This window comes from Linderina pennispora, assembly GCF_002104995.1.
Source record: "Linderina pennispora strain ATCC 12442 chromosome Unknown DL89scaffold_7, whole genome shotgun sequence".
NCBI classification, from domain to species: Eukaryota; Fungi; Kickxellomycota; class Kickxellomycetes; order Kickxellales; family Kickxellaceae; genus Linderina; species Linderina pennispora.
The window spans coordinates 304670-322675 of NW_024468255.1; the positions used below are offsets into that span (position 1 = coordinate 304670).

Here is an 18006-nt window from a genome sequence, read left to right on the forward strand (position 1 = left end):
TTGCCACAGCAATAAATAGGCTGCAGTACGGTAATTTTGCCAATCCAATTAAAGTGCATGCCTGTGGTAAGTGCGTTCAGGTGCAGGGGCCTAAGGGCGAAATCAAAGTCAAAGTTCAAGTTGTTGACAAGTGTCCGCCATGCAAAAAAGGTGATTTGGATCTCAGTCCAGCAGCATTCGGCTGGGTAGCAGACATGGCGGATGAGCGCGTTAGTATTACTTGGTGGCTAGTGGATTGCTAATAAAAGGGCACAGAGCCATCCAAGGTAGGCGGGGAAAGTAGCCAGCGTGATGTGCAATTGTAGTTCACAGCGGAGTAGAGTTCTGGGGGGAATTCGCACAAAGGATAATCCCAGGTGGCGTGCAGTAGTGCTTTGGAAAATATCCTATACGTACAGGTGAAACTTTTTGAAACTCAGAAGTTGGATGGCGAATCAGCTTAGAATGCGATTGGTTCCAGCCAATTCCGGGGGTCTAGCTCAATTGGTAGAGCGCGCGCTTTGCATGCGCGAGGCACGGGGATCGAAACCCCGGTCCTCCACACTTTTTGCCATCAGCCCCAAATGATTTTTGGAGAGCGGGTGGCTCTTTTTGGGGCTTCGGCTATGCGGTTGTTGCATTTTCAGTTTTTATTTTTTGCGTCAAGCTCGCGGTCGTGGCTATCGACGTATTCCTCAAGCATGCGGTACTCGGGCATCCCCTCGCGGATCATGCGGGAGATGTCAGGATTCTCAACCGACTCAGTCTGCTGGGCAAAGGTGCGGATGCGGTTTCTGAGAAAGTTGCGGTAGTTCCTGGCATAGACCCAGTATCCGGGATCCTCGATACCAAGCCTTTGCTCGAACTCTTCCTCGAGCTTGAGGTCCTCGGTGAAGTAAAAGAAGAACTCGTGTCTATGGAGCCACTTTGCGACATCGCGGAAAGATTTGGCAATACGGGCGCTTAGGGCGTGGGAGGGCTTGCGGGAATTGACGCGCAGGAACTCGAAGCCGCTGGAGGCGCGCACGTGCTGAACAAGCGGCGGGTCCACAGAGTACTTTGGTTTGGGTGGAAGATACGCAGGGTTGCCATTGATGCCCGGCAAGGAGTCCGAGGGCATGAAGGCGCCGGGGACCAGGCCAGAGTCCATAGCACAGCTTCCCTGGTTGACGGCTGCAGCCAGGGCAGAGATCTGGCGCGCCCGCGCTCTGTCCTGTTTCGTGCGCAGGGCCTTCAGACGGCGCTGCTCGCGGGCGTCCTCGTCATGGATACGGGCAAGCAAATGGGGCGGGATGGGGATGGCGCGCGGATCCACAGGGATGCGGTAGGCCGGGTGCGGCTGTCGGCGGCGGCTGTGTGATGGGCGCACGTCGCGGATTAATTGGCAGGATTTAGTTGGGTGGTGGAATTCGGCCAGGCGCTGGCGGATTGTGTGCAGATAGCCAGTGCGCGCGTATGCGAGGTCGGAGATAAGCTGCTGCTGGGATGCGTTGCCGTCAAGCGCGCTGGCGAGTACGAGCTCGGCCCATTTGGCGTCGCTAAGGCTGGTGGCGACCTTTTGTGGCGATGTCTGGAATGTGTTGGTGTGGAAGCGTTCGCGGATCCACGAGTGCAGGTAGGTGCGTTCGACCGGATCGGTGAAGCGGTGCGCCAGGCGCAGCAGGGAGCGGTAGCTGGACCAGATCTGGCGCTTGTGCGAGAGCTTGTGGAAAAAGGGGATCTTGGGACGGAACATCAAGGGGGACTATGTATAAAACAAAGGTGATGAGGTCAAATGCACAAGACACGGGATGGCAAGTGGCAAAAATATATTTATTTGGTGGGGAGGGTGTGGACTATGGCAAACCCGCTTGCTTGCTCACTGGTTCGACGGGTAGGTAAAACCAGTGGTGGGCACCATGGTCTCCTTGACGGAGCGCGGCGACAGGAAGCGGTGCAGCAGGTTGGCGCTGCCGGGCTTGTCGTTGGTTCCGGAGGCACGCGAGCCGCCAAACGGCTGCTGGCCGACGACGGCGCCAGTGCACTTGTCGTTGACATAGAAGTTGCCTGCAGTGTGCAGCAGGCGGGCGCTGGCGTGGGCCACAGCCTGGCGGTCCTGGGCGAAGATGGCGCCGGTGAGCCCGTACGGGGTGGTGGCACCAACCAGGTCGATGGTCTTGTCGAAGTCGGCGTCCGGGTAGACGTAGGCGGTCAGCACCGGACCGAAGATCTCCTCCTTCATGGTCTTGGTCAGCGGATCACGGGTCTCGATCACGGTCGGGCGGATGTAGAAGCCCTCGGCGTCGCTGTACTTGCCACCGGCAATGATCTCGCAGTGCTCGTCGTTGCGGGCATACTCAATGTAGTTTGTGATCTTGTCGAAGGCGGCCTGGTTGATCACGGGACCCATGAAGTTGGTGGGGTCGCTGACCGGGCCCTGCTTGATCGACTCGACGCCGCGCACCAGCTGCTCGCGGAACGCAGGCCACAGGCTCTCAGGCACGTACAGCCGCGAGCACGCCGAGCACTTCTGGCCCTGGAACTCGAAGGCTCCGCGGATGGTGTTGTTGACGGCGCTGGCCACGTCGGCCGACGGATGCACCAGGTGGTAGTTCTTGCCGCCGGTCTCGCCGACAATGCGCGGGTAGCTCTTGTACACGTCAATGTTCTGCGCAATCTGCTTCCACATCTGCTTGAACACGTGCGTGCTGCCGGTGAAGTGCAGCGACGCGAATTCTGGGTGAGCAAACACCTGCTTGGTCATCTCCACTGCGTCGCCGGGCACAAACTGGATCACGCCGTCGGGAACGCCGGCCTCGCGCATCACCTCGTTCGCCAGGTAGTTCGACAGCACTGCGCCGTTCGACGGCTTCCACAGCACTGCGTTACCCATCAGCGCCGGAGCCGCTGCCAGGTTGACGCCGATCGCGGTGAAGTTGAACGGCGACACGGCATACACGAAGCCCTCCAGCGGCCGGTACTCCACGCGGTTCCACTGGTTCTTGGCGTTGCACGGCGGCTGCACCTTGTAGATCTCGTCGGCGTACTTGACGTTGAACCGCAAAAAGTCCACTGCCTCCGTGGCTGCGTCGATCTCCGCCTGCCAGATGTTCTTGCCCTGCCCCAGCATCGCCGACGCCATGACCTTGTACCGGTGCTTGCCCGCCAGCAGGTCCGCTGCCCGCAGGAAGATTGCCTGCCGGTCGTAGATTGGCATCGCCTCCCACTTGCTCTTGGCGATCAGGCTGCCCTCGATTGCCTGCTCGATCTCCGCCGGCCCAGCGTTCTCGTATGTGCACAGCACCTGCGACTTCTGCCCAGGGTTCCGCTGCTCAGACACATTGCCCGTCCGCACCTCCTTGCCGTTGATGATCAGTGGCACATGGTGCGTCTTGGAGCCGAGCTCCTCCACCGCCGCCATCAGCTCCTCCTGCTCGCGGCTGCCGGGGGGGTAGTTCAGTGTCGGCTCGTTGGCGATCTCTGGCAGCTTGAAGGTTGCTAGCTGCGGCACGCGGATGCCGCTGTGGTACGCGCGACGCAGGCTCTTGGTGATGGTGCTAGCACGAAGCATGTTAAAAAAACTGTAGAAGAAAAAATATATACGCGATAAAGATAAAGGGTGCTCGCTTCTGGCCACAGTGTCTACCCTTTATATATTTCTCCACTGATGACCCAGCAGTAAGCTTTCTCGTTTCCCACACGTCGCGCGTCCCGGCCCTACTCCCGGTCCTCGGAAGCCATTCCGAATACGTACACGTCACTCTGTCTTTTGTGTCCTTTTTGGACTGTTTTGTCCGAATCCAGTAGCAATCCGGCACGGTGACCAGCAAAAAACAAAGCGTGCTTCCGTATGCGCGCGTGCGCCAATCCGCACTCATGCTGGAAATACTGCAAGCTGGTCGCCTGGCCTTTCTACATCTGCTGCTGACTCACCCTCCGAGACATTCGGACAGCGCATTATAAAAAAGAACGCCCAAAGACAAACCACGTAGCCAGATCCTAGGTGGACACAAATGCGGTTCTGCAATCGAGCAAAGTCTGGCAGCCAACTTGCAAGTGCCCTGGGACAGTGCTCGTGCGGCAATCTAAAAAGTGGGTCAAAAAAGAAATCTTTGGGGGAGTGGTGTGGCCAAAGCGCTCCCGCTGTCGATCGCATCCTGTGTGGCCCGAGTCAACATTGCTTTTTAGAAACCTCCCCCCAAGAGAACCTGCGGGGAGGGACACAGGCACGCCTGCCGATCCAGGCCACAGCCCTTGGTCCAGCCCAGTTTCAAGTGGCTGTCTTCGCACTCTGCTTGTCCCGCACATATCCGTGGGCTGGATCGATACCGCTAGTACTATTCTTAGGAAGCCAGGCAGCTTCTATTCGAACCCAGACTGCCTCAGAGGAGCGATATGTCCAGAATTCTGTACTGTGATACAACTACATCTACAGTGTCAATCGCCAACATATGTGGCGAGTAGGTGCTTCATATTAATCTTGTGTCCGGCACCCGTGGCTCACCCTTTTCGTTTCTCCTCATTTGAAATACTCGCAGAAGTATTGTCTGCATATGCTGCTCTACACTATGAGTATCAGTTAACACATTGCAATATTGCAAAAGCAGTATTCAACTTGTGGAAGATGATGATAGGTAAAGGGCATTAAATAGATTCATATTGGTAATCGCATAGCAAGCACAAGAGCCCATAGCGATACCTCTGGTGCATACCCCTTGGACTGATAGTTCCCAATAAAAGAAAACACCGTGTGGCTGCTGGTTCGGACTATGCCCCACATCACAACACACACATTGGGGATCCAACACTTCTCGACGTTCTGTGGCATATGTATAACGCAAACACTGTCTAAGGCTTTTAGTAAACAACGCCACGCCATTCCTTGGAACGAGCAATAGCGTAACACCCCAGTATTTCCCACACCAATGTCACCAGCGGTGGCTTGGTGACATTCAAGTACGCTGAAAAGCACTTTGGGATCAAATACTTTTAATAAATCATGAATATTCAGACTGAATCTGATTCCCAAGACTCGTACAATTTTTTTACTTTTTAAAATACAGCTATACTCGCTTTTATTCGTTGGTCTGGTTCTCGGGCTCTCTGGCTCGGTTATTTCGGAGACAGTGAAGCTAACTGAAAGCGAATACAAATGCGTCAAGAACGCCTGGAACAACAACATCTGTATCATTGATACTCTAGTATACGACCTTATTCTCAGCGATGATATTCCCTAAGAACAGTACGATGCGTTTAATGATGTTAATGATGGTTCAAGTGATGGGAATTATGTCGTTATCCCTAACCCTACCAAATCACAGGCAGGTGTGCTTGGAGCTTCTAGGCTAGTTAGATATTTGAATAAAATCGACTGAAACCATTTGCACAGGTATATAGACATACACTTAAGAAAATATATGTATAGTCCTTACATTATGTTGAATAATCTACATATGTAGGCAGGGCGCTGGTCTGCTAGCGTTTCATCCAAGCGATCATTGTGTACGGAACAGCCATTTGGATAAAACACTAGTAAATAAGAACTCTGCCCACAAACGCAGTTCAGGTTACATAGCGCTGAAACCACATTGACGATCTCTGAGACTCAATGTAGTTCTTAGCAAGCTGAACTGCCGGTGTCTATGTAGTTCTACGGCGATCTAACTTTTGAATGGGAAATGGGTGTTCACAAGCCTGTTTGGAATGGAAATAAGTTCCATAAATGCTGGGGAGAAAAAATACGGCGTGGTCACTGGGGATCCCAATTTACATGTGGGTGTTTGGCGTAGATCATGGTAGCTGAAGGCTGTTGGGAGCCTGAATGTCAATAGAACTATCTAATACCAGGCTGTTTGGTTAGTTATTGAACAGGCTGATAGCGCTCCAGGGCAAAATATAGCAGGATGCCAAATGAAAAGGCGCATGTGCTCTTTTATATCACACATATAGACAAGGATGTGCTTATAACTCCAGGGTGAAACGAACAAAACAGGCTACTCTCCGTCGATCGCATCCTGGGTGGCCTGGGTCACAGCAGCTGGGTCAATTCCAAGCTGCTTCATGCGGACAGCCAGCTCAAACAGGTAATCGTAGCATTCGGCCATAGTCTTTGCCTTCTGCCAGCTCTCGCCCCAAACATACACGCCATGGCGACGCACCAGCACCGCATTCGTCTCCGGATACTGTTCAATGGCCTTGGCCATGCGGTTGGTCAGGTTCTCCTCCTCGGCCGTGTTCTCGATAATGGGCACGCGCAGGGTATCAAAGAACCGCAGGCTCTCAGAGCTGGACCCGCGGCGAATCCCTTTGATCATCTCCTGGTGCGAAATCACAAACTCCTTGTCGTACAGCATGGTCGCCAGGACTGCGTTCTGCGAGTGAGTGTGGATGCATGCGCCGGCGCCCCGCATTGTGTACGAGTTGTAGAAGAGCGGCGTGCATGCGGACGGCTTGATGGGCGGCGAAGGGGAGCGCAGGATCTTGCGCGTCGCCAGCTCCAAAACAAACAGCTGCGACGGCTCGATGCGCTCCTTTTGCACGCCCGAGGGTGCGATGAACACGTGCTCGCCGTCGCGGATGCTGATGCCGCCGCCGGTGCCCGTCACCCACCCCAGCGTGTAAAAGAGCTGGCAGAGCTCGGGAATCAGGTTCGCCGGGTGGTTCTTGTCTGTCGACCGCACGAGGTCGGTGCTGTGGATATCGTCCTGCGACGCCATGGTGTTGTAGAGAGAGAAAAATAATTGCCAGTGGAGATAAGGTTGGCGAACCCAATGACACCATCGCTGCGGGTGTTGTTTCGTTGCCCGCTGATCCCAGGTACTGATCGCTAATCTGCTTATCATCAGGCTCACCATAGGCTTCTTGGGCAAAAAAATAAACTCCAGGCTGGCATTCGTTTAGCCCCCTTTTTCCTCATACTTTTCATTCGCACCACTTTCACAATGTTCGGCCTCGTACGCTACTCGGTCTCGCCACGGTTCCTGCGGCCCCTGACGTCGGCGCTGCAGCCAGCGATCCACCACAACACAGCCCTGACGGCGACGAATGTGCGGGGAATGAAGGTGCGCTCGTCAGTCAAATTAATGTGCGAGTGCTGCAGCTTTGTGCGTCGCCGCGGCCGTCTGTTTGTCATCTGCAAGAAAGACCCGAAGCACAAGCAGCGCCAGGGATAAGCAACCGATCTGTAATTTTTTTGTCAGGAGCAAAATACACGCCATCCATAACAACATAGACACCATACCAATGTGCTTATGCCTAAACTAGTAAGATTTTTATGTGGGGGGGGGGGAAAATCATATTTCTATGGACTGCTAAATGGATCTGGAGCCTGGAAAGCCCGTGTTTCTCGAGGACGTCGTGTCGCAGGGCCGCAGCCTGGTGGGCCAGACTGTCCGCGTCACTGGCACGTTGCATTCGTTCAACGCAACGCTCGACCGCGCCATCCTGATCGACAACCAACATCTGCTGGTAATAGACACGTCTATGCTCGGAATCATCAAATACTACTTTGGGCAGACATACCAGTTCATTGGCGTGGTGACGCCGGCAAATCCGCCCGACGAGTGCCAGCTGATCAGCGATGACCTGAGAGACGACTCAAACTACACGTTGGAGGTCGTGGTCAAGGCCAGGGTGGCCAGGGATGTGGATGGACTGGACATGGGTGTGTACAGGAAGTCGGTGGTGGCGCTGCGGGCGTTTCTGGACAAGGTGCCGCCGGTCTGAAAGGACAGATAGGACCATACCTGAGTCAGCTGTGGGAGCGGATCTTCAGAAAACGGTTTCCCACGTTCTTAAAACGTCATCACTCTCGCTCACATGACCACGCAGCAGTTCGCCCGACGCCTCTACCTGCTCAGGACCAGGGGGTGGATGCGTGTGAACATAGGGGCTTGCTGCTGGCAAGAAAAAGTATAAAAAGGGGCAGTAGGCGCACCCACATGGGCCACCGGATAAGAATCAAGCCTCCAAGCATTAGTTCAGCTCCCCATCCGTCACACATAACATTTATTGACTTTACTGAATACTAAATCTTCCATCCAATATGTATCGCTTCAAGACCGCAGCTCCGCGGCCCCTCCGCGTGCTCCAAGCGTCTCGCTTCTCCACCACGACCCAAGCACGCACGTCGTCGACGACGCTGAAGGCGCTCGGGCTGGACTCGTTCAACCTGGGCGTCTACAACGGCGAATGGAGCGGCAACGGGACAATAGTTGAGACAACTAACCCGGCAACCGGCGAGGTGCTAGGAGCCGTGCAGCAAGCCAGTGCCCAGGACCTGGACTCGACGCTGCAGAAGGCAGCCAAGGCCGCCAGGATGTGGCGCGAGGTCCCAGCACCCAAGCGTGGCGAGGTGGTGCGGAAAATGCGCAACGCGCTCAACGACAAAATCGAGCCACTGGGCCGCCTGGTTGCTCTGGAGATGGGCAAGATCCTGCCTGAGGGAATCGGCGAGGTGCAGGAGTACGTGGACATTGCCGACTATGCGGTCGGCCTTAGCCGTATGCTGAACGGCCAGGTGATTCCCAGCGAGCGGCCCGGCCATGCTATGATGGAGATGTGGAATCCGCTTGGCGTTGTCGGCGTCATCTCAGCCTTCAACTTCCCGGTGGCCGTGTATGGCTGGAACAGCGCGCTTAGCCTGGTGTGCGGCAACTCTGTTGTCTGGAAGGGCGCGCCCACTACCAGTCTGACGTCTGTGGCTGTGACCAAGATCCTGGCTGACGTGCTTGAATCCAACGGCCTGCCCGGCGCCCTGTGCTCGCTTGCATGCGGTGGCGCCGATATCGGCAATGCCATCGCCCACGATAAGCGCGTCAACCTTGTGTCATTCACGGGCTCGACCAAGACCGGCCGCGATGTGGCCACGGTGGTCCAGAAGCGGTTCGGCAAGCACATTCTGGAGCTCGGCGGCAACAACGCGATCATTGTCCACAAGGACGCCGATATCGACCTGGCGGTGCGCTCGATTCTGTTTGCTGCCGTGGGAACCGCCGGCCAGCGCTGCACCACCACGCGTCGCCTGTTCCTGCATGAGGACATCCACGATACGTTTATCGACCGCCTAATCAAGGCGTATGGACAGATCAAGGTTGGCAACCCGCTGCACCAGGGTGTCCTGTGCGGGCCTCTGCACACCGAGGCGGCCGTCGAGGCATTCGAGCAGGGCATCCAGGATGTGAAGGCCCAGGGCGGCAAGATTCTGCACGGCGGCAGTGTCCTGAAGGACATGCCAGGGAACTTTGTCGAGCCCACCATCACAAGCATCGCCCATGATGCCCCGGTCGTGCACCGCGAGATCTTCGCGCCTATCCTGCACACCATCAAGTTCTCCAGCCTGCCCGAGGCCATCGAGTGGAACAACGAGGTTGGCCAGGGCCTCAGCAGCAGCCTGTTCACTACTTCCCCCGAGAACATCTTCCGCTGGATCGGCCCGGCTGGCTCTGACTGCGGCATCGTCAACGTCAACATTCCCACCAATGGTGCTGAGATCGGCGGCGCCTTTGGCGGAGAGAAGGAGACTGGCGGAGGCCGCGAGTCTGGCAGCACTGCCTGGCAGCAGTACATGCGCCGCCAGACCTGCACCATCAACTACAGCGGCCAGCTGCCGCTTGCCCAGGGTATCAAGTTCGAGTAGGGGCTTTTAAAACACGTGTATTTGAGAGAAAATATATGGAAATGAAACAGCCCTCACTGCGACTCGGAAACCAGCGCATTGAACTTTTGCTCAACATCGCTGGCATTCAGGTTGTCCACGACCACCTTGCGCTCACGGCCCTGGTCTACAAAAAAAACATGCGTTTAGCTCCTCTGCTCCCTCCATGACCCGCCCCCATAGTCGCTCTCTGCACTTACCGAAACGCGCGATAATGCGCGACTCGACGCCGTTAGCCTCGCGGATAAGAATCGGCAGTCCCGGGTTGACCTTCTTCAGCTCAGGGTACTTGCCCACAATGAAATCCCTACAACCAGTCCCAATTAGCCCAAAAGCCTTTCGTTCGCTACGACAGACGTTCACGCTGCTGTCCCCGCTGCCGAATTCTGTCTCCCCCCAATCCATCCTCTTACCGAAGTCCTCGGCTGGCCGGCGACCCCTGCGAAAAGTGCACACGGAGCTCCTTCAGACTCTTTGAGAACGCGCGGGCCGTCATTTTGAAAAGTTGAAACCTGTGTCGAAAATTGAAATAAAAACAAAGTGTTCAGCTGAAATGCAACACATTTCGAATTTCTTCCTTACCCAGCAGCCCCTGCTGAAGGTGCGAAGATAAGATGATCGCTGATCAATTAGGGAAATTATCATGCACTGCGTATACAAAGCTTTGCCTGAACGCTGTCATTCAGAGGCTGAGTGTACAGAGGCGGGCCAGCTGTGCTGCAAGCTACTATTGAGAGATGCTGCGTTCACTGGTGCGTTGCTGCAGTTGACAAACACACGTGCTTCCATCAGCAGCCGTCTGATAGCAAAGGTCGTCAGTGCAGTCCTATAGTGAGCTGCTATACTTGTCTACGGGTTGTCGCTGCACGTTCAGTATTGTATACAGCATTGCATTCAAAGGTGTACTGGGTATAGCTGAACAGCATACTATCACGGCCATGCTAAACCTGAAACAATGGCATATATAGGTCACACACATTAGTAAATGTACGTTTGTTAATACAAGTCGATTGATCTATAGTGTGTGCTCTATGTTTCAGGTTTACAAATCGTTACTCCGAGTATTAGTGGCTGTATACATACAAACCCACGTAATTTGTCGAATACTGGCAGGTAAAATGGCGGTACAAAACGATTAGTATAGTATAGCAAACCAGGTGCTTTCAAATGATATAGCGGTATATAGTAGAGGTAGCATCCTTTTGTGCCCACCATATCAACTCAACATCTATCAATTTAAATACCCAATAGCATATACAATGGCCCCGGGTGATGCGCTTGACTTCCTCCAAATCAATATGGTCGGCTCTGTGCTGAACACAACCCTGAGATATACAATAGCGCTGACTACACTTGCCTCGTTAGACTGTGCGGATGGACTTTCTGCACTAATCAAGCACTGCGAACAAACGCTCACTCCAGATGATATGGTCAAGTTTGTTGATTACTCACTCCGAGCCCTTGTAAAACTAACTCCGGCTATAGGGGCGCCCAAGATTGTCAGTGCTGCTAGCATCATCCACGACTCTGTTAACGATACTATAAAATCCAGGCTCAGCAAAGATCGCTTTCGCCCTGACAACGACAACGACTACAACGCCATTACTGAGCGTGGCAAGTCATTTCTTAACACCCTAGGCGGGGACAAGAACTCGATCGTATTGGCAAAGGCCATAGAAATATGCCCAGAGCTCAGGTGCGTAGTACAGACCGATGTTTATGGCCGCTTCCTTAGTAATGAAGCTATACTGCCGCTGAAAGAAACTGAGCTGTGCGTTTACGCATCTGCTGTTGCGCTAGAGATTCTAGTGCTTGGCGTTGCGCACAAAAGGGGTGCAATAGCTTTTGGAGCCACTCTGGAAGAGGTCGAGGCAGCGGAAAACCTTGGCAAGTTAGCAAGAACGTTTATCAAATAGTTTTTCTATATAGTTTGTAGCCACTTTGCAACAGCAATGAGAAATTCCAGTGTGTTCCCATGCTTTCAAAACTACATGTCTCTTTTAGCGACTAGGAACCTCAGACTAGGTAGACTAATATAGGAAGGCGGTGCCTCTCGCTACGCCTTTTGAGCAGACATTTCCAGATCGTTGGTGTTGTATTGTGTCGTCTATTTACATGGAATCGAAGCTGTGTTCCAAAATGGCCCCTTGAGTGTGAGCCAGAAGAAAGCGCTACTGCTAAGGGTAGCCTACAGCCGCCTCGTCATGGTCAAGCCTCACCTCATTGTTATCCTTCCCTTTTGCTTGAAGCTTTGCAACCCAGGAATATCATCTTCTGGTGCTTGCCTTAAATGGCTCTGGCCATATACAAGGTGCGTGCCCTGTCTTGCGCGCCTTTGGCAAGACCCAGGCACCCCGACACTGTATATCCAGACCTTGAGGGAGCTGCAACCCAGGGATATCATCTTCTGGTGCTTGCTTTTCGACAGCTCTGGCCATATACGGGTGCGTTCCCTGTCTTGCGCACCTTTCGGCTAGACAAGGGACCCCCTGCAGTGTATACCCAGACGTCGGTGTGAGGGAGATGTAGCACTTGCCGTTGACGAAGCTGCCTTGGCATCGCCTTGCCAGCGAGCAGGAGTAGGGTGAAGACGAGTGTGGACAGTGTAGCATGTCGGGTATGTCGCTTGCCGGATGTGCGCGCAGGTGTGCGGCAGACCTGGAGTGCTTGTGAATGCCGGCCGGCCATCTTAACGAGGGGTTGTATGAGAAGCGAGTGTCAAGAGAAAGGCATGAGGAGATGGGAGATTTTGTTGTTGTGTTGATGTGTTGGCCATTGAAGTCCAGCGCTCCCAGCGGCTTCTTTTATACCCGGCGAGAGCCCTGGTTTGCAGCACCAGACCTCCAGGATTAGGGAAGAGCAGCCACTGTGCCCTTCATGCTGGTGGTGCCTGCGATTTTGTGGTTTTTCCGAGCCGAAATCAGGAGCTGCAGACTTCACACAATGCCAGGTATTTCCTAACCAGGCAAACTATATATGCAAGAGCATACCGCGTGGGTGGGATCTGCCATTGTGGAGGGAACCAGCCCCTCACTCTCTGACACGGCACACTTCGGCTCACGTCGGTTATTTACATTGGTGATGCAATGGTGATGCAATGTGGTGACAGTGTCGCTGCCAGATGCTCAGCCACTATATGTGCGCATGCTTGATCCCCAGATTCGCCACCGGCCAGCAGTCTCCGCCAGCTCCGGTTGTCTACGTATCGACACATAAACTAATGCCATATTCCAAAAGTATGAAATGTGATGCAGAGACCATATACTACATATAAAATTGTAATTACATTGGAGTGCTGATCCACTCCCATGTCACCATGTCAACAACCAAACCACATAAAATCAGACCTCAGCCCGACCAGACCCTCCCCTTCTTCTCTCAGCCAATCTTAATTTACCCTTTATTTTGCTCACATGCACGCTCGTAAGCACTCGTTCCATCCCCAAGGTTAACAAGCGGAACATAACGTTAGAAGTTGCAAGAAAAATTACATGTATTTGGATGAACGATGACTAAAGAAAAATACTTAATGCGATAGATAATTTACGGTATCTGCTTCTGCTTCTGCTTCTGCTTCTTGCTGCTGCTGGTGCAGGACGCGGACCAATGTTTCCAAGATGCTATTGTTCTGCGTCTTGGACACGTCCCACTGTTCTAGAACACGCGGGTTGCGCTTAAGTAGCGATAGCATCTGCGACATGTGCGGTAGCAATGCATTTTCGAAAGAGACAGGGCACAGCAACGGGTCTTGCAGCAGCTGCGGTATGGTCATTCGCCGGACAGGATCCCTCTGTAGACAAGCCTGCATGACATGCAGCAGCTCGGGCGGTACTTCAACCTTGGGCGAACCATCAAGCATAACCGGTTCCAGATTGCTGTTTGGGTCGTTCTCAGTGCCAACCTGAAGGCAGCCGGCCATATAGCGAGGGAATGGAATCTTGAAGGTCGGGTCAGGGATAGATGCTAGCTTCTTGAACAGTGCCAGCTGCGCAAACGGTGTACGGCCGTAGCACATTTGGTACAAGATGATGCCCAACGACCAGATATCACTGGCCCGACCCAGCTTCATCACCCGTGCACCGCCTTCCATGTTCGTCTCCTTGATTGCCTCGGGCGACATGTAGTTGACGGTTCCAATTTGGTTCTCGCGATGGATGTTAGTGGTGTCGTTGCCAATTGCTTTTGCAATTCCAAAGTCGATCAGCTTCAGCGATCCTTTGACCAACAGGTAGTTTGCTGGCTTGAGGTCGGCATGCACGACACGTTCCTCGTGTATTGTCTGCGCAGCACGTAGCATCTGCTCCCAGTAGAGGCGGATCATGTTCATCCCGAGAGGTTTGGATCCATGGCGCTTCAGCACATTCGCCAAGTCGGTCTCGCCAAATTCCATCACCATATGCAGTAATCCACGCTCCTTGTTGATCTCAGCATCGAACAGCTGGATGATGTGTGGATTGCCCCGAAACTTTCGCAGCAATATGATTTCGTTGAGATATCCCTCGATTGCCTGCGGGTCCGCACGTGAAAAGGATACCCGCTTGATGGCGAATATCTCGTGCTTCAGCGACATTGCCTTGTACACCTTGGAGCTGCCGCCTCGGCCCGTGATGCTTATCTTTTGGTAAGTATGCCCGTTGACCGACAGCGCCCGTTTAGAATCCACGCCTACCCTAGGCGGCTGTTGCTGCAAGTGAGGCTGCGACTGCGACTGCGGCTGCGACTGCGACTGCGGCTGCGGCTGTGACAGCGACTGAGCCTGGGGAACAGCTGGTGGCGGCATTTCATGCGCTTGTGGCCATGGCTGCGACTGCGACTGCGACTGCTGGGGTTGCTGATGATTCTGGTTCGGCGATTGCCGCAGCTCTGATGGCGGTTGCACTGAAGTAGGAAACTGCCGGTCCATTGGTGACACTGTAGACTTTTGAGACTGCATTGGTGGGGCTCCAGGCGAAACGTACTGCTCTGCTGGTCTGCGGTTTGATTGAACTCCCATCCTTGTACTCTCTAGTGCAGCCTTACTATCGTCAGGGCCTTGCTGCATGAACACGTTGAAGTTTGTCTCCAGCAACCCACGGCGTGCTGATGATCTGGGCGACACATACCCGGGACCTTGCGACTGAGCGCGTCTCGCCAGCTTACGCGAATCTTCTGCTTGTTGTGTGTCCGATGGAACAATAACCTCGCCACTGCTGTTACTGCTGCGCATGGAATTGCTGAAAGCGCGCTGACGGTCGCGTGGCGAGGGGTGGTGCGGTGATGTGTCTTTGTAAACTTTGTCGAGGTGCTGCGACTGGCTGGGTCCAGGGCCGTTCTCAAGACTATCGTATCCGATTTCCCGCTTCTGCGGCCCGTATGGAGTGTGGGTTGAAGACGTAGAGTTTGCTCGTCCCTGTGTCCTGCCCTGCTGCTGTTGCTGCTGCTGCTGTTGTTGTTGTTTTTGCAGTAGGTAGTTCGGTGATTGATGCTGGAACTGCCTTGGTGATACATTGGGGTAGTCTGTTCGCTGTGGTCTCATGTTTTCAGCAGGAATACTGTCGGGTCTGGATGTGACCACCATTGACCGCGTACGCTGCGTAGCACTAGGCGACCGTGCTCGCCGCCTTGTCGACTCACCTTGTGAAGACGAAGTCGCTGAACGCTGAAGCTCAGCATCGTTAAATGATACGCGTGATCCTGACTGCGATCCCGACTGCGAGCCTCTCTGCATCCGACCCAGCTCGTCAGTCACAGGCGATTGCGCACGGCTACCGTTACCACGCGGAGTGCTATGCATCGATACGTCACTGATATCAAACGAGCCATTGGTGGCAGCACTGGTGCGCTGCGGTGCGTCTTGGCTAGTAGCTGATATGCTGGCGCTTTTGCTAGGGTGCCGGGAACGCGCAGGGGTGGTGTACGTATTCTCGACGCCGTCAATAGCCATAAGGAGATGACGAGGCCCATTGTTTTCACTGCCGTCTGTCCCAAAAATTGGCAAGGGCGACCGTGGAGGTGACTGTGCCATGAAGTCAAGCGATGCTGGTGGACTGCCCACCGACACATCCGCATTGTCGTCCGATGACTGTCCCGCATCGCGCCGCTTGGGTTTGCCCAGCCCTAGTCGTCTGCGGTGCTTCCAACGATTCGTAACTATTGAACCTTGGCCGAGCTGCGGTAATGGCGGCCTATAGGTTGGTGTCTCCTCTAGAGGCAATCCGCGCAATCCGGCTGCATGAATAACAGGCTTTGGATCGCCTACCTCCTGATCGCTTGAGCCCTCCTGCGAGCGCTGCGTGCTCACTGAGCTGCCGCGTGATGCAGCTGGTGTAGTGTATCGTGCAAGTCCAGCACGCCGCATCGGTGGGGGATTACTCCTCTGTGGCATGTAGGCTGCGGGTTCGGTGCTGCCCTGTGGCTGCTCGGGCGCACCGCTGCTATTGCCCTCGCCCCTGTCCAACATACTCGTAGCAATTGTGTTTGGTCCCTGAAAATCAGACTCGTCTATCGACATGTTGCGCCCGAGGCGCCGATACCCTCCCAGCCTTGGCGACATCGGCGGTATATAGCTGCTGTTGTTGCTGTTGGTTTGCAAAGTAGTGGGGCTGGTCGATTGATGCTCGGGTGCATGTCGGAGTGTACGTCCAGGCCCACCATTCTCCAGGTCGCTTAAATTCTCGAAATCGTCGTAGTTGTCGCTGGACAAGTCGAATAGCTTTGACGCAGCAAGGCGCTTTTGGGGCATGAGTTCTGGGTACAGCGTCCGTGTCGGTCGACTATCTTTGTGTCCATTGTCACGCTCCCCGTAACCGAATTGCGACATTAGTCTGTACGAGTGGAATTGCGGTTGCCTACCAGTTCAACCATACAGTGCGATATTAATAGAGGGGAAAGGTACTGAGATGTTGCAGCTCTCTTCACACCGCTATAGTACTGCCTCAGCACATTCCAGCGTATACGGTACGTGCCTGTCTGGGGGTCTGTCGGTGGCTGTTTCTAAGGGTCGGTATAGGTGTCAGTGAAGGAATAGTAGTCGCAGCAGAGCAAAAGTAGGCTAGAGCAAACAAAAAAGGGTCTCATGCCTTTTTGCAGTTCAACGACACCCCCAAAGTGCAGTTTCCACAAAGGCTGCAGTTGCTTCCATGTTTACCTGCTCAGGCTTTGAGCCTTAATCAGGCAATGCTGCGGTAATCAGTAACAGATCACCCGATCGCATGTATCAAAAAATTTACCCAAAAAAAAGCTGCTCACAAGGCCCACTGGTCCTTTTTTTTTCGTTGTTTGCCAGCAGACAGCGCTCTCTTACCGCTCGTTTTTACTTTTGCAACCTATTTCTCTCCCTTTCACATACACATATATAAGCAGTTGGAACTATGGCTCCGGGACGCAAGGCTAATAGCAAGAAGGCTGCAGTAAAGGCTGCTCCGAAGGCTGCCCCGAAGGCTGCCCCGATCCGCAAGAATAAGAAGACTCCGGTGCCTGCCCCGAAGCAGGAATCTGATATCGACTCTGAGCTCGATTCCGATATTGAGGAGACCGTATTTGAGGATGACGTTACTGACTCCGACAATGGCGAGTCCGACTCTAGCGAGATTGAGGAGCAGCCCAACAGCTCCGATGAAGAGGCGGTGGAGAATGATCAGGACGAGTCCGAGGACAACGCCGACTTTGAGGCAGCCGATTCTGATGACTCGGCCAGCGATGTCGACGAGGCGGCCCTTCTGGCCGGTCTTAATGACAGCGATAACGAGTTTAGCGAGTCTGAGGGTGAGGAAGACACTGCCAATGAGTTTGCAGCTGGCGATGCGATTATCCCCCTTGATGCAGCGGCTCGCAAGAAGCTGAATAAGAAGGTCAAGGCCGCCAAATCGAAGCCCGGTGTCGTGTACGTTGGCCGTCTGCCGCATGGGTTCTACGAAGAGGAGCTGCTCAACTACTTCAAGCAGTTTGGCCGTATCCGGCGTCTGCGCCTGTCGCGTAACCGCCGCACCGGCCGCTCGCGTCACTACGGCTTCATCGAGTTTGAGTTCTCGGATGTCGCCGAGATCGTTGCCCAGACCATGCATAACTACCTGATGTTCGACCGTCTGCTGCAGTGCCGCGTCGTACCGGAGGATAAGGTCCACGAGCGCCTGTTTGCTAACCGGTTCAAGTCCATTTTGCCAAACGCCGCCACGCGGAGACAGATGGCTGCGCATAACCGCCCACGCACTGTACAGGACAACGAGAAGACCATCAACCGCTTGGTTGCTGGCGAGCGGAAGAAGCGCGCTCGCTTGGCTGCTGCCGGTATCGACTACGACTTCCCTGGCTACGAGAAGCTGCGGGCACCCAAGGCTAAGCATGTCAAGTACGACTAGAACCTTTGAAGAAAAATTTTGTCTACCATCATTTTATTTCTCTACAACAACATATCC

At 54.1% G+C, this 18006-nt stretch overlaps 10 protein-coding genes and 1 non-coding gene across 11 annotated transcripts; 6 read left to right on the forward strand and 5 right to left on the reverse strand.

The window, feature by feature from the left end:
* The first annotated feature begins 468 nt into the window (after nt 1–468).
* Nucleotides 469–541, forward strand: DL89DRAFT_t77. Its single transcript has one exon. It is a non-coding gene; the product is annotated as a tRNA-Ala (tRNA).
* A 74-nt stretch (nt 542–615) lies between these two features.
* DL89DRAFT_267695 (uncharacterized protein) lies at nt 616–1748 on the reverse strand. Its single transcript, XM_040887618.1, has one exon. The coding sequence runs from the start codon at nt 1712–1714 to the stop codon at nt 623–625; it is 1092 nt and encodes a 363-aa protein (XP_040743179.1). The 5' UTR covers nt 1715–1748; the 3' UTR covers nt 616–622.
* Nucleotides 1749–1770: 22 nt separating this feature from the next.
* Nucleotides 1771–3566, reverse strand: DL89DRAFT_267696 (delta-1-pyrroline-5-carboxylate dehydrogenase). The gene has a single exon (XM_040887619.1). The coding sequence runs from the start codon at nt 3527–3529 to the stop codon at nt 1838–1840; it is 1692 nt and encodes a 563-aa protein (XP_040743180.1). The 5' UTR covers nt 3530–3566; the 3' UTR covers nt 1771–1837.
* A 2249-nt stretch (nt 3567–5815) lies between these two features.
* Nucleotides 5816–6705, reverse strand: DL89DRAFT_267697 (methylthioribulose-1-phosphate dehydratase). Its single transcript, XM_040887620.1, has one exon. It carries the CDS (start codon nt 6672–6674, stop codon nt 5952–5954), a length of 723 nt encoding a protein of 240 aa, XP_040743181.1. The 5' UTR covers nt 6675–6705; the 3' UTR covers nt 5816–5951.
* A 170-nt stretch (nt 6706–6875) lies between these two features.
* DL89DRAFT_267698 (uncharacterized protein) lies at nt 6876–7191 on the forward strand. Its single transcript, XM_040887621.1, has one exon. The coding sequence runs from the start codon at nt 6900–6902 to the stop codon at nt 7128–7130; it is 231 nt and encodes a 76-aa protein (XP_040743182.1). The 5' UTR covers nt 6876–6899; the 3' UTR covers nt 7131–7191.
* A 53-nt stretch (nt 7192–7244) lies between these two features.
* Nucleotides 7245–8129, forward strand: DL89DRAFT_161561 (uncharacterized protein). The gene has a single exon (XM_040883671.1). The coding sequence runs from the start codon at nt 7273–7275 to the stop codon at nt 7681–7683; it is 411 nt and encodes a 136-aa protein (XP_040743183.1). The 5' UTR covers nt 7245–7272; the 3' UTR covers nt 7684–8129.
* On the forward strand, nt 8003–9595 carry DL89DRAFT_274968 (aldehyde dehydrogenase; the record flags this gene model as incomplete). Its single annotated transcript, XM_040889245.1, has 2 exons — nt 8003–8041; nt 8105–9595. 2 exons carry the CDS (start codon nt 8003–8005, stop codon nt 9593–9595), a joined length of 1530 nt encoding a protein of 509 aa, XP_040743184.1.
* A 53-nt stretch (nt 9596–9648) lies between these two features.
* Nucleotides 9649–10169, reverse strand: DL89DRAFT_246650 (NADH dehydrogenase, alpha subcomplex, subunit 2; the record flags this gene model as incomplete). The annotated part of the gene is made up of 3 exons (XM_040885108.1): nt 10027–10169; nt 9814–9920; nt 9649–9740 (listed from the first exon to the last, which is right to left on the reverse strand). The coding sequence occupies exons 1-3, from the start codon at nt 10107–10109 to the stop codon at nt 9649–9651; spliced, it is 282 nt and encodes a 93-aa protein (XP_040743185.1). The 5' UTR covers nt 10110–10169.
* A 707-nt stretch (nt 10170–10876) lies between these two features.
* DL89DRAFT_267699 (uncharacterized protein) lies at nt 10877–11548 on the forward strand. Its single transcript, XM_040887622.1, has one exon. It carries the CDS (start codon nt 10912–10914, stop codon nt 11527–11529), a length of 618 nt encoding a protein of 205 aa, XP_040743186.1. The 5' UTR covers nt 10877–10911; the 3' UTR covers nt 11530–11548.
* A 1591-nt stretch (nt 11549–13139) lies between these two features.
* DL89DRAFT_246651 (uncharacterized protein) lies at nt 13140–16648 on the reverse strand (the record flags this gene model as incomplete). The annotated part of the gene is made up of 3 exons (XM_040885109.1): nt 16558–16648; nt 13515–16440; nt 13140–13415 (listed from the first exon to the last, which is right to left on the reverse strand). The coding sequence occupies exons 2-3, from the start codon at nt 16410–16412 to the stop codon at nt 13140–13142; spliced, it is 3174 nt and encodes a 1057-aa protein (XP_040743187.1). The 5' UTR covers nt 16413–16440; nt 16558–16648.
* A 231-nt stretch (nt 16649–16879) lies between these two features.
* DL89DRAFT_267701 (RNA-binding domain-containing protein) lies at nt 16880–17999 on the forward strand. Its single transcript, XM_040887623.1, has one exon. It carries the CDS (start codon nt 16963–16965, stop codon nt 17947–17949), a length of 987 nt encoding a protein of 328 aa, XP_040743188.1. The 5' UTR covers nt 16880–16962; the 3' UTR covers nt 17950–17999.
* Nucleotides 18000–18006: the final 7 nt, after the last annotated feature.

Bases quoted from the DNA above. Each gene is read 5' to 3' on its own strand.
- DL89DRAFT_267695 (XM_040887618.1), bottom strand. From the start codon at position 1,714: ATGTTCCGTCCCAAGATCCCCTTTTTCCACAAGCTCTCGCACAAGCGC.
- DL89DRAFT_267696 (XM_040887619.1), bottom strand. From the start codon at position 3,529: ATGCTTCGTGCTAGCACCATCACCAAGAGCCTGCGTCGCGCGTACCAC.
- DL89DRAFT_267697 (XM_040887620.1), bottom strand. From the start codon at position 6,674: ATGGCGTCGCAGGACGATATCCACAGCACCGACCTCGTGCGGTCGACA.
- DL89DRAFT_267698 (XM_040887621.1), top strand. From the start codon at position 6,900: ATGTTCGGCCTCGTACGCTACTCGGTCTCGCCACGGTTCCTGCGGCCC.
- DL89DRAFT_161561 (XM_040883671.1), top strand. From the start codon at position 7,273: ATGGATCTGGAGCCTGGAAAGCCCGTGTTTCTCGAGGACGTCGTGTCG.
- DL89DRAFT_267699 (XM_040887622.1), top strand. From the start codon at position 10,912: ATGGTCGGCTCTGTGCTGAACACAACCCTGAGATATACAATAGCGCTG.
- DL89DRAFT_267701 (XM_040887623.1), top strand. From the start codon at position 16,963: ATGGCTCCGGGACGCAAGGCTAATAGCAAGAAGGCTGCAGTAAAGGCT.